At 40.7% G+C, this 27,954-nt stretch overlaps 1 protein-coding gene across 1 annotated transcript in view; it reads left to right on the forward strand.

Moving 5' to 3' along the window:
• NUP155 (nucleoporin 155) overlaps positions 1-27,954 on the forward strand; it is a 1,504,248-nt gene that overhangs the window by 1,100,051 nt on the left and 376,243 nt on the right. The window contains exons 32-33 of the mRNA XM_044069916.1: positions 14,543-14,696; positions 14,795-14,899. Coding sequence (XP_043925851.1) covers positions 14,543-14,696; positions 14,795-14,899 — 259 coding nt within the window. The remainder of the gene's footprint in view (positions 1-14,542; positions 14,697-14,794; positions 14,900-27,954) is intronic.

Raw genomic sequence — 27,954 nt, forward strand, 5'->3', positions numbered from 1 at the left:
GGTGTGTTCTTTGACATCTAATAGGAAGGGTATGCACAGTTGTTACGCTTGTAACATGTGTCGCTACATCTCCATAGGTCCTTACATTTCTGTAGTTTCCTCTGATAGAACTATTGAAGTTCCTGGATCAGTTAATTGTTGTACTCAGGGGGTCATTTATATAGCATTATGCTCCACATGTCCAGCATACTATGTGGGTATGACCTCACGACAATTAAAGATTCGTATAAGAGAGCATCTTTATAGTATTAAAATGAAAGATGAAACTAATGCTCTCTATAAACATTCTTTGGTATGTTGTACTTTTAAAAAATTTTTGTTTTCTATTTTGGAAGTTTGCCACAAGGACATGAGAGATGGCGACTTTAAAAATTATTTGTTGCAACGTGAGACAGTATGGCAAATCAGACTGCGATCTGACTGCCATCCAGGACTCAATGAGTCCGTTAATATAAAGTGTTTTTTAAAGCATCGTACATTACAAGTTAAAAAAGATGAGGACATGGTTTTACTTCATTTTTCTAACAGTTTAATTAGTTGATCAGTGTCAGGGTGTTTTTAACTGTTAATTGTTTAATTGATTTTATACCTGTTTGCAAGTATTTAATGAGTTTGGATATGTTGGATTTTATTCTGATGAAGTCTACGGACGAAAGCGGATAAATAAATTTCTAATACGCTATTTTTTGCCTGGATCATTCCACTGTTTTGTCTCTCAGCCTTGGTTTTCAGTTATTTGTTTGTTTTTTAGCACTTTTTGTTCTTACCCCCAACCAGGCAGACAGACACTAACAATGGATGCATCAGATTATGCCTGGGGGGCCCACATGGTAGGAAGATGCATTCAGGGCACATGGTCCTCAAACCAAATGCATCTACATATCAATCAAAAAGAGATGCTAGCTATTCAAAATGCCCTGACAGCCTTCAAGGACCTACTTCATCCGGGACAACTACTGATAAAGACAGAGACAACACCACGGTCATGTGGTATATAAACAAGCAAGAGGGCACACATTTTTACCCCCTTTGCAGACTAACCATGACTTTGTGGGACACAGCATTGACTTAACAAGTACATCTGCAGGCACAATTCCTGCCAGGAAAAGAAAACACTCTGGCAGGCGAACTAAGCAGAAACCTCATGGATCCCCACAAGTGGCAACTGGATCCACAAATTTTCAGCATGATAACAAGGAAATGGGGATGCCCGGACATAGATCTATTTGCCTCCACTCATAACTACCAACTAAAAAGATTCTGCAGAAGGACTTCACGAGCATTGAAAGTGGACGCCCTATCTTTCAGCTGGAAAAACCTATCAGTATATGCCTTTCCTCCACTGCCTTTCCTCCCCCAGGTACTCCTAAAGGTCAGACAGGAGAAGCCAAAGATGATACTGATTGCCCCAGACTGGCCCCGCCAGTACTGGTATCCATTCCTAAGGAACTTGTCTCAATGCCCAGCTTGGACCTTACCTCAAATACCTCATCTACTGTCCCAGCAAAACAATCAGATCCTGCACAGCCAACTCAGTACTTTAAACCTGGCAGCATGGCGGATAATGTAGTCATACAAAACACACCTCTTAGTAAAGCTGTGATGGATGTCATTTTGGAAGCCAGAAAGCCTAGTACTAGAAAATCTTATGCTGGGAAATGGAAGAGATTCTGTGCTTGGAACCAGGCACAAAGAACTGATACAGCTGTACCAAATATTCCTCAGATTTTGCAATACTTAACTGAGATGCTGGACAAAGGCCTATCTTTTTTATCGATTTAAAATTCATGCCTCTGCCATTTCGGCTCATTACAATACAGAGCCACCAATCTTTTCTCATCCTTTATTAAAACAGTACCTCAGAGGAGCCAAAAATTTAAGGCCTCCAAGGAGATCACCAATACCTGCATGGGACCTCAACTATGTCTTGGTAAAACTCACCCTGCCTCCTTTTGAGCCAGCTGCTACTGCTGATATAAAGTTTTTATCTTGGAAAACAGCTCTGCTCCTAGCAATAACTTCTGCAAGACAAGTTTCAGAGCTACAGGCACTCATGGCTGTGGAACCTTTTATCATTTTTTATCCAGACAGGGTCTCACTGAGGACAAACCCAACATTTATGCCTAAGGTGGTGTCCAGTGTGGCTCTTAACCAAACTATTCATCTGCCAACTTCTTATCCAGATCCACAAAACAAGGGGGAGAGAATTCTGCATTCTTTGGATGTACACAGACAGCTTATATTCTACTTGGACGGAACCAAAGTTTTCAGGAAGACAGAGCAATTACTAGTGGCATATGCTGCAGGATCACAAGGAAAGGCTATCTCAAACAGACTATTTCAAAGTGGATAGGCCACTGCATTCGTTTCTGCTATTTACACCATGGCAAACCAGTGCCTAAGGGCATTAGGCCACATTCCACCAGAGCTGCAGCCACTTCGGCAGCCTTTCTCAGGGGAGTACCAACCAAAGACATTTTAGAGGCTGCTACTTGAAGCTCAGTGCTCACCTTTACAAAGCACTATCATCTGCCACTCTACTCTAAATCCAGGGCAGGCTTTGGCACTGCAGTTCTGCAGGGCCGCATAGCCGCTCCTAATGCTGTTTAGCTCCAGCCTCCCAACCATAGCTTTGGGACTCTACCCAAATGTAATGACTGCAACAGTGAAACACGAAGCACACAGTACAGTTGTGTACACTTACCATAAATGTAGATGTTAGAGTGTATTCACTGTTGTAGTCCAGGTTACCCACCCGCCATCCCCCTTTTTTCTGCTGGCACTTTTCTTTCCTTCTCTGATTTACACAACCTATGTGGTGTATTTGCTTGTAGATGAAGGTAAAGTTTATATTGGTGCATGTATTTATATATATATATATATATATATATATATATATATATATATATATATATATATAAATACATTTTAGCTACCCCCTTAGGGGGCTCCTGACATCTGGGGCAAGAAAAACTGAAGAAAATGGTGTCTGCTGCTTCTTTTATACCCCTGACGACCTGACGTCAGGGAAGGGGCGACAGCAGCCGACGCAGGACCCAAGACTTTGGAATTCAGGCCGACTGAGGGCAACCTGCCAGCAGGATTATCCAAATGTAATGACTGCAACAGTGAATGCACTCGAACATCTACATTTATGATAAGTGTACACAACTGTACTATTTATTCCCTCTGCATCTTTTTTGCCTACTGATAAAGACAGCAAAAGCATGGACAGGGTTGGTAAAAAAGTGTACAACTCTTCCACCCTGGTCTTCCGTGCTATAAATTACCAGACACATATGGTTAAATATGCACGGGACCTTGTCTCACAAGCAACTAATATCCTGGCTACCACTCCTGACTGCCCTACTAAATCAGACATAACATCAAAATTGTCTCTGGCTTCACAGGTAGCCAGACATTCAATTAGGTGCAGTTATGATGCTGCAGAGGCCTCTGCTAGATCAGCAGCTTCCGCTTCCATACTTCACGGATATTCTTGGCTGCGCCTACAACCTCTTCCAGAAGACTTTAAAACTAAGATTATGGACCATAACCTTTTGTTTGGAAAACAATCTACAGAACTTTTTAAAAACCTGTAGGAGAAAAGCAAGGAACTGCAGGTCATCAAGCATTTGCTTTTGTCCCCTATTCCAAAGTATTATGGGAACTACCCTGCTAAAACCTCATTTGTCAGCAGAAACCCCTTCCTCTGCAACCCCTTGTTACACCAGGCACAGGAAACCAGAAGGCAAGCATTCTCCAGACCTGTCACCTCTCAACCAAGTCATAGACTGTCCTTTCAGGATAGAAATGCACCCAACAATGCATGACTGCCTTGCCCATCTGCCCTTGTCAGCCTGCCTATCCCACTGTTTACCTATTTGGAAAACCATCACTTCAGACCAATGGGTACAGAGTATCATTCAAAACGGATACTTCCTTTCCTGGAGGGAAAAGCCCATCCCAAATCATATTCCCTTTCCCCCAAAAAAATAAATCCTCCTCCTGCCACAAATTCTTCAAGACCTCCAAAAATTAGGAACAATAGAACCTGCTCCTCCAGGGCAGGAAGGAAAAGGATTTTACTCTAGACTTTTTCTGGTCCCCAAAAAGGATGGCCCTTGGAGACCTGTACTGGCTCTGTCTTTCCTGAACCAATTTTTAGAAGTTCCTTCTTTCAAAATGCTCTTCTTCCCAACTCAACTTCCTCTTATCCCACATCAGACCTTCGTGGCCACTCTGGATCTAAAGGAGGCTTACCTGCATATCTCCATAAAACCCTCCAACAGAAAATGTTTTCATTTTTCTGGACCCAGCTCTCATTTTCAGTTAACAGCGTTGCCCTTTGGTTTGTCTACAGCACCCAGAGTATTCACAAAATGCCTAGCCCCAGCCACTGCATACTGCAGGACCCAGGATATCCAACTATACCCCTACCTAGATGACATTCTCCTTCTAGCAGACACAGAAACCCGTTTCAGATATCACCTCAGGTTCACCACCACCACCCTTCTTCAAAACCTGGGCTTCACCCTCAATATAAACAAATCCTCCTTGCTCCCTCTGCAAGACAAAGTATTTCTGGGCTGCAGAATCAGGATAGATCTGATGCAGGCCTTTCTTCCACAGCAAAAGGTCCTCTTCCCCCTCTACTCACGTTCAAAACCTTTTACTAGAATCCCAGATTTCTGCAAGACAATTCTTGCAACTCCTGGGGCTTATGGCAGCCAACATTCCATGCTTCCCTTGGCAAGAATGCATATGTGGAAGTTCCAGTGGTACATCAGTTAACGTGTGGTCACAACACCTACACTCTCTAGAGAAACAAATCCCCTTTCTGCCCTGCCCTGCCTCAAATCAGAGCTAAGGTGGTGGCTTCAACAAATCCGTCACAGTCCGGGATTGCCTCTTCAAATGCCCTCCCCAAACCAGTTTATTTTCACAGATGCATCAGACCTAGGGTGGGGAGCCACCTACAAGGATTTCAGGGTTCAGGAAACTTGAAATCCTGCCTTTCAAAAGAAATATATCAATGCCAGGGAGATGACTGCAGTTCTTCTAGCCCTGGAGGCTTTTCTTCCTACCCTCCATCCGGGTCCCCTTCAAATATTCACAGACACCACCACAGTCATGTAGTACCTCAACAAACAAGGAGGAGCCAAACCCTACCTCCATTGCAGAATAACTCTACAAATCTGGGACTTCGCCTCCAGGCACAACCTGTCCCTGCAGGCCTCGTACATCCTTTCTCAGGACAACAAGCAGGCAGATGATCTCAGCAGAACATCATCTCTACAGCATGAGTGGATGCTGAACAGGGAAACCTTTCTATACATTGTCCACCGGTGGGGCACTCTTCAAGTGGATCCGATTGCCTTCCCCCAGAACAGACAATTGATCAATTTCTGCACCAAGGATCACTCCCCACTAGCCTGGAGAATAGATGCCTTCAGCATTCCTTGGAAGGGACTGTTGTTTACTACTGTGTCCTACTGAAAATCAGGAAGGACAAACCAAAAATCTTGTTGGTGACCCCCTACTGGCCAAGACAGCACTGCTTTCCCCCTACTTCACTCACTAGCCAAGGGCAATCACCACAAGTTAGCCCACAAGGTGGACCTTCTCACACAACAAAAGGGAACCCTAGTCCATCCTCGCCTACAGGTGTTAGCACTAACACTCTGGGTGATAAACTTCTATTCTGTTTTAGACACCACTATTCAGAGGATGTGCTTATAGTCCTGAAGGCGACCAGGAAATCTGCTACTAGAAAATTATACTTGTCAAAATGGGAGAGATTCTCAAAATGGTGTCTACATAAGGACAGAGAACCCCAGCCAGGCTGACCCTTCCCAAGTCCTTGCATATATGTGTGAACTCATTAAGGATGGCCATTCTTACTCCTCAGTGAAAGTACATCTTTCAGCCATATCTGCCTGCCTATAGACCCCCCCCCCCATTACTATCTAGGCTAGATGTTAAACTTTTCATGAGAGGGATCTTGCATATCAGGCCAACTAGAAAACCCATCCCGCCACCCTGGGACCTAAACAAACTAACACTTGGCCCCTTTGAATTGGCTAGCAATGCTGCTTTACAACTATGGACATGGAAATCTGCACTGTTGGTGGCCATCACTTCTGCTTAGGAGTGTGTCAGAGTTACCGGCTCTCATGGCCTGCCCCCCCCCCCCCCACACACACACACACACACACACACACACACTGTTTTCCACAAGGACAGGGTGACCTTACACACTTAACCCCTCCTTCATGCCTAAAGTGGTAAACGAGCAGTCCTTAAATCAATCTAGTCACCTGCGTACGACCTTCCCCTCTCCAACTAGCAAGAGTGAGAGGCTTCTCCATTCTCTGGTTGTGCACAGACAACTTAGATTTTACCTAGACAAAACTAAGCTTTTCAGAAAATCTGATCACCAGGGCTATGGGCAAGGCAGTTTCCAAGCAAGCTATTTCAGGTTGGATCAGAAAATCCATTGCTTTCCTCAAAGGCCTGGACACGGCTTCCATTTTAGAAGCTGCCACCTAGTCCACTATCCACACCTTTACCAAACACTACAAACTAGATCAAGTCTCCAGAGCCAGGGCAGGCTTTGCTAGAACAATCCTGCAGGGGTTTCTGGAATCTTCCACTTCTACCTCCACCATTCCCTCTAACTAGCCGAGGCACTCTCCCACAGTAAGAATACTGCAGCATAGGAATAGAAGGACATAGAATAGTTATGTAAAATCTTACCATAACCATAGATGTCCTTCTCTTCCATGTTGCAGTATTCCATCTCTCCCACCTTCCCCCTGCATTGCGTGTGAACTACTAACCTAACTCCTAGCTATTGGGAAGCTCTACGCTTCTCCAAGAGCAGCTAGCTAACATATGACAATTGACACTTTTGGCTGACAGTCACTTATTTCTCTCTTTAAGATTGTCTGTCTGGCCTTCAAGTTATGAGGTCTGTGTGTGCAGATGTCACATTTAAGTTAAGGTCCCTGGTTTATGGCCTTAAGTGTGACGTCCCACGCACCTACAGCAACCAGGTTTAAGCTTTTGTATAGTAGCTGACATCGGGTCACCTAAGGCAGGAAATTCCACAGTAAAAATACTGCAACATGGAAGAGAAGGCTATCTATGTTTATGGTAAGATTTTACACAACTATTCTATTTTAGGAGCAGGGGAATGGAAGCATTTGCATGTCCTGATAAAAATAAGGTTTGTTATGAAGATGTATAAGGGATCAGACACAAAAATCAAAGTGGAGAGGCCTCCTCACTGTTAAGTTGTCTGAAGAGGAACCAAGCAGGTGTGTCTTCTTTCCTGTGTTTGCATTATATTTGGAACCATTGACAAAGAAAATAAGGGACTGAAAAATTCAAGGATATAATTGGTGTGGTATTCAAGTAAAGTTGGCTTTATTTGCAGATGATATTTTGCACCAGAAAAGGACATGTCGCTGTTGTGCAACATTCTGAGACCCTTCCCGTTTTTTAAGGATATAAAATTAATGAAGATAAAACAAGGGCTATAGCTGTAAACTATATAATTGCATGAATTGTTTCAGTAATACCAGTTTTTATGGGGACATGATAAAATGAAGTATTTAAGAATATGGGCTGAAAAGAACGCTGTTATGGCAGCTGAGGGTATGTGGGAAGAGTCTAAAAGTATAATACAAAAACTGAGAAACTGGAAGGTCTTATCTGTGGGTGTGGATAGCAACCTACAAGCAGTAAAATGTTTTTAGTCCCCTTAGTTTTAGACATAGGGCAGGTATATTTTTTATCAACCAGTGAAGTTGTGGACAGTAATTAATAGAGTTGAAGGATTTTATCTGAGAGGGGAAGAGGGCAAGAATCAATTAGGATAAGTTGATCCTTCCAGTGGAACAAGGAGGTTTAGGATTACCTGATTTAAAGGGATATTTTAGAGCTACATAGTTAAGGCTCTCTTACATAACATAAGCAGAAGGCTACAAATCAAAATGGAAAGAGAATGATGAAGCGGGGGTGTATTCAAGAAATAAGGAAAGAGTGGGATTTTGGGTGCAGTAATAATAACAGCAGTCATACAGAATATTGTATGCTTTTTTTTAAATGAGAAACATCTTTATTAAATTATAACGTATGATGTAGGCAATCTTACAGTTATATAAATGAAAATAAACCATACCGACACAATTTCAGTTGCAAGTATTCTACATTGCAAACTATGACACAACTGTAGCTGCAAACAGTATACATCATTTATACTTTCAGTCAAGCATTACAAAGCTCATTTAAGTCCTGCCTCTGCAGAATATTGTATTGATAAAGCAGCAGAAAGTATACTAAGAACTCAGGCAACATGGGAATGGGGAAAGGAGATTCCAAATTAGGGTTACAGAAAATAGGCAAGAAGGAGTTGGCATTTGCTGGAGGAAGATGGGAAAGGAACCAAAGTAATGGAAACAGAGAGGGAAGGGTAATAGAATGGGAGGAGGCCAAGAAGACATTTGGACTAAAGCCTACAGCTTGCCTTCCCTATCAGGTAGTGAATTCGGAGGATGGGCAAAGGGAAAAAGGGATAGTGGAGTCCTAAGTGAAAGACCTGCATTGGTTGAGTTTTTAGCCAAATCTAGAACAGAAAGTGCTGTTAAAAAGGGATAATTAGTAGGGCATATAAAACATTGTATGATAACTAGAGGAATCAATCAGAGGAAGTCAGAAAAGATTAGAAAGAGATTAGATAAGCAATTTACAAAGAAACAATGGGAAGACATATATATATATATATATATATATATATATATATATATATATAGAGAGAGAGAGAGAGAGCTCCCAAATATGCAACAAAGTCTAGAAGATTTAAGATTTTTGCTTGGAAGTATTTGAAGAGATACTATTATACCCCAAGCCGACTCCAAAGAATTTTTCCCTCAGGAAGATAGCAAATGTTGGAGGTGTAATGTGGGAGAGAGAGGTACCTGTGAGTGTACATTTTGGGAGTATAATGATTTGTCATACTTTAACAATTCCCTATGGCATATTCTGTCAGGAATATTTGTCGAACAAGTGAATGAAACTAAAGAAATTATTTTTTTAAGCTGGGATACAGCATCTGAATTGCCTAAACATAGTAAGGCCTTCTTAAGTTTAATTCTGGTGGCTGCCAAAAAAATAGTTACTAGAAACTGGAAATAGTCTAAACCAGCTATACTTGAAGTAGCAAATACTGTAACAGGAAGTGGGTTGTGTAGGAAAGAGTAGGGGTAAATTGCATGGAAAGTTTTGAAATTGTGGGATCAGTACATGCAGAAAAATGATTTAAAGGAGGATTGAAGTTTTATGAGAAAGCAGGAGCTGAATGATTTATGCAATTTTGGCTTGATTGTATTGTATAGAACAATGCGTGTGATCTATAATGTTTATAAATGTGAACTTATGTGTGTAAAAGTAATCAAATAAGTGAATTCAATAAAGATGTTTTAGAAAAAAAAAGTTACATTAACATAATGTAGTATAGCTACTGTTGATGTTTACATTAATATGCAAATGTACAATATGGAATATGAAGATAACCAGCAGTGTGTTTAAACAATACAATTAAAAAAAATGGGTGTAATGCTAATGTAAAATAGGGACCACTGAAACATGCAGTCTGTGCAGGGAAAACAGGTCACTGGTCTGTACAGATTTAAAGAGCCTAAGACTAGCGGCATAAATGCTATCAGTCTGATACCATTGGGGACCTTTCAGGATCATAGGTGGTTACTAGGCTAATGGCCCTTGTGCCCCTACAAGCCTAGCTGAGAGTTTATCTCCAAAAAAGAAATCTCAGTCAGCACCTGTTGCCCCTGTCAATGAGGGACACAGGTGGAACCCCTGGGACAAATGTGTGATTTCCCATCCACTCGCTGAGGTTGTGGTTGGAGGGTCAGCAGGATACTCTGTCTGACATGTATGGAAAGTCTATTCCAGAGACAGTGCAGCCTCTGGGGGGAAAACCTGCCTCTCCATCAGGTTTTGTTGATGTTGCACAGTAGATTTAGGCCTTTCGTGCTTGTAATGTGCGAGGAGTTAGACTTGGAGCATCTCTAGTAGGGATTTGAGCCTGTCTGCATAAGACAGGTGTTGGAGGCCATGGATTCTCTTTGTGAGGTATTTCTGTGGCTTTTCCATTTGGTGCAGGTGTTTGGAGAGGTACATACCAAACGGGGCGTTATACTCTGGTATTGGCCTAATGAGGAGAGGAGTACAGAGAGTTAATAACCTCCTTTTTTCTGGATGCAATCCCTTTACTTATCTTTTCTGACCACTGCCGCTACATGATGGTCAAATGTGAGATTGTTCTCAACCTGAGTACTCGGGTCTCTCACCACAGGTTGTGTGCTAAGGGGGTTGCCAGTGATGTGGTAATTAGTAGGGGTCATAGTTTTGCTGAATGGTATGATGATACATTTTTTTGTGTGTCATTTGGGGAGTCAGTGACAGCACCCAACTTAAAGACTTCCACAAACTTAGTCAGCCATAGGCCTTTTGTCTGCCTGGACCTCTGAAAAGTAGATGCCAAACAGTAGGGGGTCCCAGGACAGATCCTTGGGGAATGGCACTAGTGACAGGTCTGCTGCCAGAGGTGGAGGCACCTATTTTGACCTTGTTGGTCCTGTCGGTGAGCCAATTGGCCAACTACCTGATGAGATAGGGATTTTATGCCAAGTTGTGTTAGCTTTTCGATGATACCCAAGTGGGAGATTGTGTCAAAGGCCTTGGCCAAGTCAAGGTAAGCTGTATGTACTGACTTTCCCTCATCCAGGGCCTTGGAGATAGTCTCAAGGAAGCCAACCAAGTTCAATGGGCAAGAATCTGCCCTTGACGAATCCGAAGTGGGTGGGGTCAACCGCTTGGAGATTGCTTATATCGTTGTTTGAAATCCCTAATAGTACGCTCCATGGGTTTACAGATCAGACTTGTCAGGTTATAATTTACGGAGTCAGCAGTGGCTCCACCTTTGTGCAAGGGGATGTCAATGACAGTTCTCCACTCTGCTGGGAATGAAGCTTGTACTTAGAATGTGGTTGAATAGTATGCTCAATGGCAAAGCTAGTTCTTGCTGGAGATGGTGCAGAATACAGCCTGGGGTGCTATCAGGTCCCATGGAAGCTGTTTTCTTTGATTGGATAGGACCTTTAACACTTCATCTGCAGAGATGTGAGGTGCGGGACAAGTATCGGGATGTTCATTGGGCCTTTGGGGGGGATAGGGGGTGAAGCTTGCACTGAATGTCTCTGCTAGCAGGTTGGCTAATTCAACAGGTTCAGTGTTAGTGGTACCATTAAGTACTAATTCGGAACAAACCTGGACTTTGCCATGGAGGTTCCTGACATAACTGAAGAAGGCTTTGTGGTTTTCCTTTGTTTCAGAGGCTAGTTTCAATTCATAATTGGCTTTGGGGGTTTTCACGTGTGATCTATTTTGCTTGTTGAGGCTGAGGAGGGAGTTTTTCCAATTTGGAATTTGTTCTTTTTATCCTTGGACAACAATTTTCAGATGTGATAAGACTGCACGTCATTCGGGGTTCCAAAAGATAGTCGTTTTTGTTTTGGTTTGTTTTTCTTTTTTTAATGGAAAAGATTCTCCTTTCTTCATAGCTGTAGTGGCATTCCACACAGAAAAGGTAAAAAAAAAAAAAAAAAACGCAGTATTAAGAGTATTAGAATTTTTTCACATTGGAGACACCTTTGCTTCAGTCAAAGTGCATCTTTATGCCATCGCTGCAAGGTAGGTCTTTATCTAAAAAAGTACTTCCCAAGTGGCTCATTAAATTTCATTATCTTTATGAGAATAGTGAAATTACTGTGGGGGAAGCAGAGTGAGAACACCACTGTACCAATACAGCAGCTACATCAGCAGCCTTCTTTTGAAGTGTTTCACTGCCAGATACCTGTGGAACAGCCATGTGGACTGCCACCCCTTTTTTCCATGCATTAAAAGTTGAACTTCCAGCCAGTAGGCCATACTGTGACAGCTTCCACCCATTCTGGATAGTAATTGCTTTGCTATTTTTCTCCATAGATAATGAATCATACTGCAACAGTGATCTTTACAATAGATGTGATACTGTTGGGTGAGTATACTAACTCTACCAGTATACGTTTGAGTGGAAGGATCTCTGCTGCAGTATAAACTCTCCTCCACTTTTTCCCCCCCAGAGAGAGAGGCCAACCCATTTATTTATTTATTAGCATTTGTTTACTGGGAAAGTCCACTGGGCCAAGCGAACACATTTTCAATGAAGGCCCGGGTAGAAAAGCTCCATAAACACAACAGAACATAAAATGTAAAATAATACATAAGAAATAAAGGAGTAGAATATACAAGCAGTAATCACAAAACAGTATTATGCAATAGTTGAAGGGCTGCAAATGCATAATATGTACAGTAATGTACAATAATTGAAGGACTGCAAATGTGTAATATGTACAGATTTATAGTAATGTCATAGACAGTCAAGCAATTAAATTATTGACTTTAAAGGTACTATGTTGAGGAAATATATTATAGTAGTATTCAGAGGTGTTTTAAGGTTATAAGCAGAGTGAAGAGAGAGGTATGTGTAATGGAAGTAGAGGTGTAAGGAGGGAAACCAGAAGGGGTCATTTAATTTCTTGACTCTTGTTGGGTGGCCCTATACTTGTCCTATCCCTTTTCTCTCTTACAACTTAGAAATGGTCAGTCCTTAAAAATTGTAGCCATGAAGTCAGTCTAGATCTCCAGGAGCTATGACACTTTCCATTACCTGTATCAGTGGAAGTTAAAAAGTATTGGAGACCCTGAGTTGTTAACAGAAGACCCAAGACAGTCGCATACACCCACTCTGGGGCCTGTTAGTAATCTTTCTTACAAAAAAAATGAAATATGATGCAAACACTTTGTTTTGGCAGTCATCAAATTGGCTTCCTGGACAGAGAGAGAAGTTCATGTCTGCTATGCAAACATCAAAAATGTCTGCATGTTAGAACAGAAGGATGGATATCTGCCTGTGATGATTTCTGTGGATAATTAATCCTTCTGTACTGAACATTATTCTTTATCAGGCAGTTCTTGCCGCACACCTTTGAAGGCTTTTACTTAGAAAGTTTTCATTGTTGCTCATAGAAGTGCTAAAAAAGGGCACCACTACACAATTTTTCATCCTACAGCAGCAGTTAGAGTTCATAGACTGATACAGATTTCATTTCTTCAGCTACTCTGTCAATCAAAGAACCTGCTAATACTTCAGTAGAAAGACTGAGTCATTTAGGGGAAAAATGTCTTGAATGTGGAGCCTTTCTCCCTGGGACTCCACTGAAAATGGGCACTTCTGGCCCAGCTGGACCATCTCGGTAAACAAATGCAAATAAATATCAACTTTGGCCTTCTTGAATGGTAAAATAAAGTTTACATTTGGCAAAGCAAACTATATCAAATGGGTTTGGCCAATTGCATTGCTTTCTGTTAAGTACAAGAAGACGTTTTATGGTCATGCTAAGGCACATTCAGTCCTCAGTATTTGCATGCATTGGAACTGTTTCTGGTCCTTACAATCTGTAATATTTAGTAAATGCATCACATTTAGAGGTATTGCTTTCATGACAAAGTCCTGCTGCTGTAGTGGGTGTTGTCACTGTCAGACATTTTCCCATCTGCTTAATGTTTGCCCATGTTTTACGGTTTTAGTACTGCAGCTGTCCGGTTCGATCTTTGGCTGGGGTGTCTTCTGTGCGGAGTCTGCATGTCCTCCCTGTGGTCATGTGGGTTTCCTCCGGGTGCTCCGGTTTCCTCCCACATCCCCAAAGTCATGCTGCAAGTGAATTGGACACGCTGAAATTGGCCCTAGGCATGAGTGAGTGCGTGTGCCTTCTGTGCAAGGTTGGGCGTCAGGCTGGCAACTCGACATCGTGAAAACTCCACTGCCAATCATGAGCGGACAAGGTGATCTGCTGTGGCGACCCCTAACCAGGAAAAGCCGAAAGAGAGAGAGTTATATTTCCTCAGTGATCTCCTGTTAGAGTGAATGTTCTAGCACAGCTGTGCGTAATCATTAGCTAATGTCATTCGTTTGCAGAGTTTTAAAAAAAATGAGTACTTTTCAATTTGCAAACATTTGTCAGGTGTCATATGAAGTAGTATAGCACTTTGAAATGTGCAAGAGGCAGTCTGTAGGTGAAAACCTAGAAACATAAAACTGCACATAGTATTTAGGTATAATTTGTTAAACATGAATGTGCCAACAGACTTCATTCTAATAATAGTCATTCTTTAGATAGCTTGAAGGAAATAGGACCTTGATTTCCTAGTCTCCTGCATACGTGTGTTCTTTACAATAAATGGGATTATTATTTTCTTCTGAACTGTATTGTGTGAAAGTTATTTTGTAGCTTAACAAAATCTTACTGCAGAATCATGTACTTTGGTCCAAGGCTTATAGAGCATTGTAATGGAAGATTGAAAATATTTTTTGTTTTTGTAAGAAATTTAGTTTTTTGCTTTTTTTTCTGTACAGATTAAGTTCGTATAAGTGCATAACGGATACCCTTCAGGAGTTGGTTAACCAGAGCAAAGCTGCTCCCCAATCTCCTGGTGTGCCAAAATTACCAGGTCCTCCAGTGATGTCTTCAGATCCCAACATGCTGAGTAATGAGGAGGCTGGGCGCCATGTAAGTAATATTAAAGGATTATATGTCATTGCATCAAACTGCATATAGACCCCTACAAAACTAATCTAAATCAGTGCTGATGTGTCTTCTCCTTTCAGTTTGAACAGGTTCTAAAACTAGCTCAACGGTCAAGAGATGAACTGTTTAACATCGCTCTCTACAACTGGCTGATTCAGGCAGACCTTACAGATAAGTTATTAGAGGTATTAGATTTGCATATATGCAAACTTTATTGAAAAAAAAAAACTTTAATAGCTACATTTTAATTATTGTTCCTTATAAGGGTGTGTTCTTTAAATTTATTTTAACTATGTATATGTTTGTGTGAGATGTATTAAATGAGAGAGAGAGTTAGTTATCCAAAATGGACTAGCTGTTCATTGGGACAAAATGCAAACAGCAAGAAATTAAACACTGTAAGAAAATTCATTACAATGGGAATGGCAAGCGAGTATGGAAAAGCGCTTGGTTCTTCACTTCTGATTTTGGCAACGGTACAATTTGTCCAGGATCTGCATTTCCTTTCTCCATCCATATGGGTCTTGTATTATGTGGTCCAGTTTCCTTCAACATCTCAATGTTTTACGTCAACTGATATTTCAAATTGCCAGTAGGTGTGCATGCGAGTGCACACATCTTGCAGTATAGGCTGGTGTACTTTCATTGATTGATGTCGCTGCCTTATGTCCATTGATTGCCAGGATACGCTTCAGTTCCCCTACATTCCAGAACTAGATAAAAGAAGTTATCAGAAGAAGATAAAATAAATCGAGCCGTGTCACAACATTTAACATTATTTACTTTAAATTATGTCTATCATATGTATGGTGTCATTAAAGAAGTATTAAAAGTAGGTCAGAATGGTGAGAAGGCAGTGTAAGGAGTAAAAGAGTAATTAGCTTTGTTAAGGAGATGTAAAGAGAATGAATAGAGGAAAGGTAACTAGAATGGGTATAGCTGCTTTGTTCTCAAATTATAAAACCTAGAAATTGAGAAAGAGACTGAGTAAAATATATTAAGTTGGCACACAGTGCTTGTGATGGGTAGTCATGTGATTATATAGCAGAATAAAGAAGAGTGTAGACTGAGGAGTAAGGTAATATAGTCTTGTTATGGGGATAAAGTAAGCAAGGCTGGTACAAATGGTAGAAGATGAGGGCATATGGTAAGTAGAAAATATATATGATTATAAACAGAAGAAACAGATGTCAGGTATAGGTAGTGAGGTGGAAAACCGTGGCACTTGGGAAGTGGAACGCTTAGATTTATAATAAATAAACGAGACAAATATAGGTAATAACAGAAGCAATGGAAATGTTAGGATTATATAAAAATGTAGAGGAGATGACTAAACACTGTTAGTAATTGAGCGCATAAAGGTAGGCAGAAGCAAGAGACTGCAAAAAACAGAAATATAAGCTTAGTAAAAAGAGAAAGTAAAGTGCAAGTGTGTGGTACTGCATTTGCCAAGAGGTATTGAAGTGATTTTAGAGAGTTCTTAATTATTGGCCTTTACAGGAGAGTGAACCTCTGTGGTGAGTAGAATTTGTTTCAAAAGGTTGACTCTTGGAGAGTGATAGCACAGATCTTGGAAGATGCTAATACCAGGGCATAATGGTAGTAAGGATGGCATTTTAGGTACCTTGCTAAAATTACTATAAATAAAGTTGGTAAAAAAATTAAGAAATGCCATGTTGGTCTACTAGCAGAAAACACCCCGTAACACAGACATGATGCAGTAGCTTTTATTGGACCCACTTGTGCCTAGAATGGGAAGTACATAATTTATTTTTATTTTTCTGGAGGAAAAATATGGGATGGGGTGGGATTTGTAGCTTGGATGGTTAGTACGACTTTCACACCTCAGAAACTGAGGGTGGGTGGGTGTGTATGTGTGTATGCACATGTGAGTGGGTCCCAGATGCTAGAGAAGACTTTCTCATGCCATGCTACAAAGCTCAAAGATGTTCTTCGTTCCCCATTGCTGCAGTCCTAGTTTTCCTTACATTAGAACCAGTGTTCATTTACCAGAGAAGATATTGGATCAACAGACTGCTCTGACACTAAGAAAATAAATCACAATACTAGAGAAGGAGGCGATAATTAAAAAGCAACACAGGAAGTTACAATTTTTTAGTCTGTCTAAACAAAGCAGTCTTTGTGAGACAGATGTTTTGGTTAATAGGAGATATGAATTTGCAGTAATGTCTAGTTCATGATGAAGTGAAGTGTTATGAGAAGGGCAGGGAATACCAAGAGAATAAGATATTGGATTAGATTGTATGGCTGTTGCGTGCAGTTACTATTCTATACAACCTGTGGTTAAGCTGTTAGGAAAGGTAAATGTATTAACATGTCAGTCTAAGGTTCTGATGGATACTTCTGAAGAGCAGAAGTACAGAGCAATGTTTTGTTACACTGTTAATATTGTATGCCAGGACACCCAATTCCAAAATGTTCATAATAGATGCATTTCTACCCTTGAGGATTTAAATACATTTCAGTGCTAAATTTGACTCCATCTGATTACCCCCTTGATATAGGAACCTTTTGCCATAGCATGAATTTATTGACCAAAAACTTCATTGTTTGGGAGAGAGGTGTGTTATTTTCACATCTGAGGTAAGTGACATTTCAGTACAGATAAATTCTAAATATGTGCTGTATTCTCCATCCTGAGCATAAGTCACACCCACTCAGTGGAATCAGTTTAATGCAGCATGTCAGGCTCATTGTCAGATGTCTGTAAAGTCCTGCATTCAGTATCTGTATACGAAGGGTCATTTGTCAATCCCACATTTGGAGTTCTTAATAAAACTGACAAGGAATTAATGTTACAGTGCTCTGTACAAAATGTCTGTTGTTATTACTGTTTTACCATTAGGAATTTGCATGCATCTGAATGCTGATTCTGTCCCAACCACATTACGTTCCTCAGTACAGAGTTTTTTGTCGTGGCACGTTTCTGGTGACTGAAAAACTACTTCCTTGTTTAGTAGAAATATATATAATTTTACTCCTTAAGTAATGGTAACCCAGTACAGATATGTTCTAAGGCACGTGACATATTTAACAATGTGAACAGAAGTCTTATCCAGCCACTCTTAATGAAAACTGAATATGATGCAATGTGATAGAATTTAACTGCTAAATGCCTTTGCCTGGCTTATATATAACAACATCTCAAATTCAAGTTATTAAATATTTCAAGACATTATAGGTGGACATCTGGGTACAAAATGCAGCTTAAGTTTTAAATTCAGCTTTACACTGATATTAGACATACCACATTTCCATTGATGATAAAGCAAAAAACAAAAAAACCTGTAAAGGAAAGAAGTATTTGATTTTGACTTTTGATATAGTGACAGCTCATTACAGATATAACCTTGACACGTGCTGCACAAATCCACCTTGCTCAAAGTCTTTTACCCGCATCTAATGGAAATGGAGCACATTGCAACATGTCTTGCTGCCACTTCTTCCAAATGCCTTTAGAATCTTGTATTTAGTACCTGTGTATAAAAGGCCAAATTTCACTCCCCCTTTGAGAATTCTAAAAAGATGTTTAAGGAAATTGACAAGCTCCGTGGTATAAAAAGGTAAATCCCTAACTGTGGTCTGGATTCAATTAGCAACTGAAATATTAGAGGCTAGCCCGGGGAAGACAAACGGCAGATGTTGGCTGGGCCTACCTTGTGGAAGAGTTCTTTCAGCTTGTACATTTAGAAGTACTGTAATGTCTGTCACTTTCCTGGTACTGTGTACCAATACAGTTGTGAACTGTGCATGTGCCTGGGAATGTAAGCAGTCCTCCTCTGTGAAGTCGACATCGTAGCCATTGTTATAGGGATTTGGCCTTAGTGAGAAAATCCGTAAGCACAACACCAATCACTGCCTAACACTTGCCTGATGTTCTAAGGCGGAAATGAATTAGCCAGTTGGCTATCCCATGTATGGGGCACTGATACATCAGTAATGTAACTGGAGGGGGAGCTAGATGATCATAGACAATGCTTGGGTGGAAAACTTTCAGAAAATTATACTCTGTCCTTTGGGTGCAGAATGCATCTAAAACTGCCATTTTACCATTGGGGTCAACTATAGCTAATTGTTAAATTTGATCCCCATTGCATTGCCTGCACTCCCACACACGTGCAGGGATTTTGATCATGGTGTGTTTCCAGTGGTCGAGCGTTTCCTTGTTCAGAAGAGAAAAACTTTTTTTTTTTGCGCTTTGGATGTAATGACAACTGAATGCAGATATAGTGTGTATATTTTCTGCTTTTCTCCCCCAAAATGATAAATGCCTACCCATTAAATAACATATAATGCAAGATTGCCATTATGGAATATCATTCCTTTATATAAAAAGCATCTCAACACCCCTTTGACTTTTCATAGTAAAAATTTTGGGACATTACACTTGGAAATTGTGCAACTGAATGTTTTATAATTGTCATTCAACCTTTAAGGATTTAAATGCAACGCTGTGCTGAAGTTGACCAAACCACTTTAATGCTGTGTGCTTTGTCAATAGCAGGTTTCCAATGGCAAAAAGAAAAAAAAATGCTCAGAAGAAATATGCTTAAGTCTGGCTTCTGAGGTAATTACGACCTAATAAAGATGCAGTCTGCGCATGTACTGCAGTACCATACCTCTAACAGAAATGGGAGTGTAATATAGCCTGCCAGGCTGTTGTAGTCCATTGCTTATAAAACCATACATTGCTAGAGCACGTAGGTACTGAATGTATTAAAGATTGTCAGTCTGTTCTTGTGGATTAAAATACAGCTCTGATCTGAGCTGACCACCAACAGACTACCCACATCATTTCAGGGAGTTTTGGTCATTGTTTACTTGTGTCAATTCAGTGCACGTGTTCTAGACATGTCCTATATTCCACATTGGCAGTCTGCATTAAGCCTTGGACAAATTCATTAAAGTTTTAACTGGGCAAAAATGGTCAAAGCTTCAGCTGACAAAACCATTGAATAGTGTTTTTATGTAATGGATATGTCCCTTGCAACCTCACCCCCCCTTACAATATTAGCACCATGGACTCGAAACCAAGGAGAGAGTGAAAAAAATCCCATATACTTTGAACAACTCCTTGTGCACAAATGGAAACAAGATTGACAGTGGTCTCCTATGAGAAGAGAAGCCAGGCATTCAAAATCAGTGAATAGAAATATTTAAACTGATACATTTTCCATTGGACTAAGTGTAAGGAAAACACAGCTGTATGTTAAAATTGAGTGTGGTTTCAGAATTCCTATTTGCAATTTTGTGTGCATGTGTGTTTGTTCTTACATGAGGATTTCAGATTCTGGAAGCAATTACTTTTGAATACTAAATTAAGTGGAGCATGTCTTTGGTTTTGCATGTTAGCATTTTCCCCTTTTAGGAAAAAAATGTAGGTTAATATTTGCTGTGAACTAAATCCGAAGACATTTGCAATAGGAATGCTTTGAAATTATAAAAACAATTTGAAAGGTAAAATATGATTTTGTCTGCTTTGTATTTCTGAAATTTTGTTATCATAGTTGCAATTTATTTTGCATGTACACTGTCTCAGTAGAGTATACCTATTCTGATATGGTCAAAAAGCTGTCCATAATTAAAAGCTTTTATTCTCTTAGACCCCCCACCAAGCACACGCACACATTCACATTGCTCCTATCAAGCTAGATCAGCAACATGTGAACTGCAATCAGATAGTGAATGTGTTGGACTGCCATTCTGTTGTTATGGATTTAAATTGCCAAAGATAGCCATTTGCTGACTGTATCTTTAATGTTTGACTGTTATTAGCTAAAGAAGTAATGGCCACAGTAATAAGCTGCAGTATGTTACTCTGAAACATAGGTATTTCCCCTTCCTTATGATCCATATCTACAGTTGTTTAACAGTGATCTGGCAAATTAGTCTGTTCATTGTAAGGATTGGTGTGCATAAAAGAAAGCCACTGGCAAGCATCTGTCTCATCCATAATTACGTGCTATATATATATATATATATATATATATATATATATATATCTGTGTGTGTGTGTGTGTGTGTGTGTATATGCAGGCACACACATACATATTTTAGAGAGTGTGTTTTTTTTTTTTTTTAAGATTTCTTTTACTTTTGGTAGGGATTACTGTTAAAGTAGAGTTGCCGAAATATGAGAATTAGCTGCAAGTAGACTTCTTTCGGGTCATATCTTGTAATTTTCTGGGTTAGTTCAACCTCTAAAATTCCTTTTGAATGAGTACTCTTGACTCTTGCCCTTAAAAGATTTTATTTCCAGTGTTAGTTTTAGCTGCATGCTTTTTCATGATGTGTTCATTTTTGTAATTATTGTAAAATCTCTTAATGTGAAAATGTTAATTAGGAGGAATAGAAATATAAGACTGTTTTGGATAACATATGCTTGGCCAGTTCGGCAGAGAATATCACCCCAGGCGAGAACTAGTGTCAGTCTGTCTTCCAGAATTCTTTTCACATGAAAGACCCGTAAAGTTAAGAGGAAGAAGAAAAAAAATAAATAAATAATCAAGCCCAGAGGAAGTGTGCAGGATATAAGTCATTATCGATCCATCCAGTCCCTCAGAGGTGGGGGGCACGCTTAAAGGAAAGGAGTGATGATGTTTGCCATTCTCCTGCATTTTTTTTTCCTCGTTGTGTGTCAGGATTCAGCATTGTGAGTCGTGACTTTTCAGTAGGAAACCATGGAGGATACAACTAATCAGTGGCTTGGTAAGCCTAATGCCTTTCACACCCCACCCCACCCCCCCAGCGGGTACCAGGCATCCATTCTGTTTCGCCTACTTTCCTTTAAGGGACAGAGAGAATATATGGGGCTAACTTTGCTCCTTCCTCTTTCATAGTAATCCTGACTACCCTTTTTGCTTGTGCCATCAAGAGCCTGAGCTGCTAGTCAAACTAGGTAACCTAGTTCATAGTCGGGCCTTTATCTCTCTACTCCACCAGCTGTCTCTAGGTTTAGCAAGACTGTTACACTTCTGCCACCCTCTCTGTGCTGTAAATTGTTAGACTCATATGACCCATTATCAAGCAACATTCTAAGCAGATTGAGGTCATGGCTGAAGAGGTTCAGAATTAGGTATTACAGAGATAAAGCCACCAGAATCAAGCTAACAGCACAAAGGTTTGGGAAGCACACCATAATGTTTGTGTGTGATGTTTCAGACACTGCAGTCAGTAGCTGCTTCAGGCACTGTTGTTACAAGGCATACTTGTGATTCAGTCCCTTTCTCTAGCTGTGAAGTAAATAACAAATTTTTTGGTTCCTCTTTCTAGAATGTGGGGAAGGGCCATTTGGTCATTTTAATTACTTTCCCTTGATTTTACACTTTACTATATTTTTATGTAAACTTTCACAGAAATCCTTTGTAATACTGTAACTAGCAATATCTGAGTATAAATATTGTAAACTTTTTTGGGGAGCATTTCTCCCCAGGTCTCCGCTGAAAACTGGCTTGGTTTTTAGCCCATTCAGACATTACCTGGTTACCAAATGTAAATAGTTGTTCTTTCGGCTTTTTCCCAGTTAGGGGTCGCCACAGCAGAACTCCAGTCCGCTAATGATTGGCAGTAGATTTTTTTATGGTGCAGAGGTGCCAGCCCGTTGCCCAACCTCCAACGAAGGCACGCCCATTCAGGCATGTCTTTCGAACGCCACTCGACCGCGAGGAGGACATGCAGACTCCACACAGAAGGCGCTCCAGCCAAGAATCGAACGGGAGATCCTCTTGCTGTGAGGGGACAACGCTACCACTGCACCACCACGGATCCCAAATGTAAACAGTAGTAATAATAATAATTCCAGAGTTACCCTGCACAGCAGTGGTCCTTTGGTAGGAGGCAGAAATGGAAAAGTGTGAAGAAGAGCATATCCAGAAAAAGCAGCAGTCCTGAAATAAGAAAAGAGGACAGTAATGCCCTCAAGGATGCAGACAAAAAGGTTCTAAACACACACACACACCTGTCCCCCGTCACCAGACAGTTCAAGTCCTAACTAGTTGTGACTGATTGCCTCATTCCTTACCTCCATCAAGTCTTCTGGATGTGAAAATCTCCTGTTTCAGGAAAAATTGTACCTGTCCTGACTTAGGAACACCAAATGCTGGACATCTCCCAATTGTTCTCCACAAGGAATCATTGCTAGCATAGTTTCTGCTTTTAGACTTCTGTCTCTGTTTTTTGTTTCCTACAACTGTGAGCTAATGGACTTGGTATATAAGTAAGGGGGAAGTGTGAGGGCACTGGTGAAATTGTCCCCTAAAAAAAAAAAACCTCTCTTGCTTATTTCTTCTGATTGAAGCATCAGCTGGTTTTGTTTCTTTCAGCTGAAAATATAGCTGGTCCTTCAGTAAAGTAGAGGGAAGCATGAGTTTTATGCATGTGCATGGTTTATATAAGCAAATACACGTGTACACTGTGTTATAAGGGTTAGAGGTTTACATTTGTTATTCTAATGTTTCTAGGTTTTATTGATGTAGCTGTTGTTGGGTTCTTTATTTAAGAATGTTGTTTGTATGAGTTTTTTTCTTTTATTGAAGTTGATGCTTTAAATAACCAAATGACATAAAATGGAAATGTACATATTTTTGTACAATTCTCATGCATGCACAAGTATTACATAACCGGTTAATCCTCTTCCCTTGATACAAGCAAAATAGCTCAAACTGGAGGCTTTATAATAGCCACTTCTTCAAGAGATTCTTATTCCATTAATCAAATGAGCACCTTGTATATCATACAACATATAGGTCTGTTTACCCCCATTAACTTCCATTTTTGCTTTTTATGAACTTGAACTATATACAAACACTCCCCCAAGCTTCTTCCACTTACTCTCTCCAATTTTACTCGCAATTTCATGCATCCATCACTCAAGATCTCTGTCTGAAGGGCCATTAATCTCCTATCTCAGTAATCTCATGACCAAACCATTCCACAGATTTATCCAAGTTTTACTTCTCCACCTCCAGTCAAGAAATTTCTCTCTCCACTTAGACCATATTCTGAAGTTTCTCTTACTGATATCTGCCCCCCCCCCCCACAAGGATTGCCTTTCCACTATATTCGTTAGGTCAATCACATCCTCCATCTCTGGGGCATCCTCCTTTTTCCACTTTCTGTTGATCGCTTTCATCTCTGTTGTCATTAATAACCCCACTAACATCCTATCTTCTGCTATGGTCTTCTCATATCCTAACAGCAAGAGTTTAAGCGTCAACTCCTTCTCAGATAAAGCCAGCTCTGTTAATGTCCTATTCAAGTCTCAAAAAAAACAAAAAAAACCCTCTAGTTTTCTGTAGTCCTGAAAAAATTTGTCTTTAGGTTTCTCTACAATTTTTCATCTCCAGCATATATCTGCTGCTCCAGCAAACATTTGATTTAATATATGTGGGGTATAAAAATATATGTGGAGACACTGTCATGCAAATATTTAAAACGTATTTGCATTACTTGCATATCTTGGGAGACTTGTCATCTTGTTCCTTTCACTTTCTTCAGTTGTTACTCCTTGTTCTCTTTCCCAGCTATTTTTGTGCTTATCTGAGCTCTTACTGACATTCCCTTTAATGCATTTTCCCCTAACTTTATCAGACTGCCGGTTGTTCTCCCCATATCTTACTATAAATAGGATATTTCCTTCCCCTCTCACTTCTTTGTCCTTCTGTTTCCATCTGTTTTGTACTGCCAAATAATCCCTTTCCAACACATCTCTAAGGTGGAATTCATCTTGTATGGTCTCCAAGCTTTTTACCTGATCACCTATAATAATTTGCAGCCAGTACTTAACCTTGTCCTGCCTCTTCCCCTATCTCCGTAGGCCATTCCTCAACAACATGCCTTTTCACCACCTCCCCTGCCACTATCATCCTTTCCTTCCATCTCCTCCTAACCAGTTTCTGAATCTCCCTGGTCCACTTCAATTTTAAGTCTGCCAAAGGGGCCTTCAGTAATGTAGTTAATATCTCCTTTCATTTTCCATTACTTCTCTCTCTCTCCCCCATGTCATCCTTTTCCAATCTGTGTTATACTCCATGTTGACCAACCTTAAAGTATTAGCAAGTCTGCAGATTATTTTTGAAATCCAGATCTTTAACTCATCTTTTCACTGAGCTCTGTCATCCATTCCCATGCATTCCTCTCTCATCTCCCTATCCCAAATAAAGTCACTACATAACCATTTAATTTTCTTTATTAGCACATTCTCTGGCAGCCACCAGAATGCCTTCCCAATATATGTAGATTGTGACATCACATACATCTGTAGAGCAAAAACTTCCTGGTCCAACTCGAAGTTTGAAGTCTTCCATTTCTACAGTTGCTGTTTAACCTTCCTCTATATCTCCTCATAGCCATACTGGTTTGTCAGTCTGATCTGATTACTACTTCATATACCCCAAATACTTAATCCTTTTTACCAAGAACTCTGCACTGTCTCCCAACTGCCCTCTCTCCTCCATTCTTTTCAGTCTCTGGGCTTTAGTTTTTTTTTTCTCTATTAACTTTGTACCCTGAAACACTCTTAGAGACTCTTTTAATATCTCCCATAACTTCCTTCCATCTGTTAGTCAGCTGTAATTATCAAAATGTCATCCGCATAAGGTGCTGTATTTGTACTTCTACCATGCCAATTGTATCCTAATATTCAAAGACCTTATGTCTGATAATGGTTCTATATACATGGCAAACGGAGGCAACAGTGGGCATCTTGCAGCATTCCTGTTTAAATCGTAAGCTCCTTTGACAGCCTCACTTATATTTTTACTCTAGCAGTGGCTTCCTGATGCATCCTTCTAAATCATCTAAGTCCATCTGCCCAGAAAGGCCCACACTTCTGCCAGCATAAACATACAACCCCATCCCACTTTATGAAAACTTTTTCAGCATTGAGCCAAATCCTCTCCATCTCTTGAGCATCCTGAATAATCTGCACATTTATTAAGTTGTCTGTTGTCCCTCTGTCCTCCTAGAAAGCCTGCTTTGATCATCTTTTATCACTTTTTTTAATATTCTCCCTAAATGTTCATCGTGTTACACTGCTGCAGTCATTACACTTGGGTTATCCTGCTGTCAGGCGGTCCCGCAGTTGGCCAGAGTTCCAAAGTCTTCGTCCGGCGTCAGTTGCTATCGCTTCTTCCCTGACGTCAGTGCGCCAGGGGTATATAAGATGCATCCAACGCCATTTTCTTCAGTCTTTCTTGCCACGCGGTGCCCGAAGCAGAAGCAGTTCGCAAGTGCCGGTTGGCCGACTCCTGAGATTTTCGAAGTCGAATTTCAGATCCGAAGTCTTCAATACAGCTAAGTACCCCGTTGGGGAAACTTTTTTCTTGCCTCAGACCGATGTCAGAAAAAGTTAATAATTGTATTTCTTGTGGGAAGCAAATACCTCATAAGAACTTCCACTCTTACTGTATTCCATGCCTAGGCCCTGATCACGACGTCACTAGTTGTCGGTTTTGTGCTAGATTTAACAAACGCACTATAAAAAGACGTTTTGATTTTGCTTTGCACTACTTTGGACGAAGGTTCAATTATACTATGCCGTCGGATCAACCGACGACCGCAATACCGAAAAAACGCAAGGAGAAGGATAAAGACAGGCATCCATGGTCCAAAACCGATGACAAAACCTCTTCTAGGCCAGTCGCCGGTTCTCAGTGAGGTGCTTTCGCAGCCCCTGACACCCGCTACCTCAGAGCTACAGGCTGCCTTCGACTCCCACGTGGAGACAACTAGGCCTCTGGAAACTCAAGGTATTGGGCCTACGGAATCTAATCCCTCAGATGGGTCCGGAGCCGCTGAGCAGGCATCAGCTTCTACGGGTGTTTTTAGACCTTCACAACTTACCATTAAAAAAACAGCCAAGACAAAAGTACCATTAAAGACAAAGAAACAAGTACAGCATTCTCCTGGACAGTCCTCCATGCCTAAGAAACGTGCTTAAAATGGCCGAAGACCTCATTACTCTAATCAGGGGTTCCCATCCCCCTCCTGAGAAAAGGCCTATGCAGGATACAGACTATGATTCCTCTGATCAGGTTTCCATTTCCACTGATTCCTCTTCAGACCAGGGATACGCTCTACCCCCCTATGAGGACTCTGATGCTGAAGAATCTATCCCTTCAGCCTCTCCTGAGGATTATTCTTTTGGGGAAACTTTACATACCATGAGGGAGCATTTCCATTGGGAAAGTCAGGATTACTCAGAATCCAAGAAAAGGCTCAGGGATTTCCTTTTATTGCCTCAGCACAGGCCCCTGGCTATTCTGCCTGTGCTAGATGTTGTGGATGATGTGTTCTCTGAATCCAGCTTATCTCATGATTCTTTGCCCCCTGCACCAGCCAAGCCAGATAGGTATTATAGAGTCCCTGACTCTCAAGTGTCTTTATAAAAACTCTTCTGCTGATCCAGAAACTATTTCCCAGGGTCCAAAAGGGGTTAAGGCTTCCATTGCAAAAAATCCAGTACCCTCTGACAGAGATTCCAGAGCTTTAGATAGATGGGGGAAGAAAGTATACACTTCTGCAACTTTAGCAGTAAGAGCTTTAAATTGCCAGTTTCACATGCTTAAGTACCAACAATATTTAATGGCTCAGTTAAAACAGAAAATGCTTGCAAGCTCAGAAGCTCCTGATTGTAAAGAAATGCAGGATATATTGCATGCTGTTGAACAGGTGGGAAAACATACTCTGCAATGTGGTTTTGATTCTTTAGAGGCCTTTTGTAGAGCTGCAGTTACAGGTTCTGTGATTCGAAGACATGCTTGGTTAAAAGAACAGAGTTTACCTGATCATGTTAAGGCAAAATTATTGGACGCTCCTTTACAGCATGATACCTTGTTTGGTGTTAAGGCAGAAGAGGTGTTAAAGAAAATGGATGATAAAGCTAAATCTATGCAAACAGTCAAGGATTTCTTACAGGTACAGCCACCTTGATGTAGCAGAAATTGGCCAACAAAGAATTGGTCCTTTCCAGTGTCAGATAGGCCACAGAGAGGCAGATACAGATGCCCAAGAGGCAGACCTCAACCCCAAGGCTCAAACAGACGACAGTGGGGCTCCTCAACCCCAAAAGGAGGTGAGGACAAGTCTCAAGAGGTGAGGACAAGTCTCAACCTTACAGGAAACAGTCACAATGACTTTCCCCTTCGTACACCAAGCACTTCCCTTTTGGAAGACCCCGTAGGGGGAAAACAAGCACTTTTTTCTCAAAACTGGCAAACAA

Source organism: Protopterus annectens, chromosome 1.part0 (genome assembly GCF_019279795.1).
Source record: "Protopterus annectens isolate FY-2018-M chromosome 1.part0, PAN1.0, whole genome shotgun sequence".
In the NCBI taxonomy this organism is placed as follows: Eukaryota; Metazoa; Chordata; order Ceratodontiformes; family Protopteridae; genus Protopterus; species Protopterus annectens.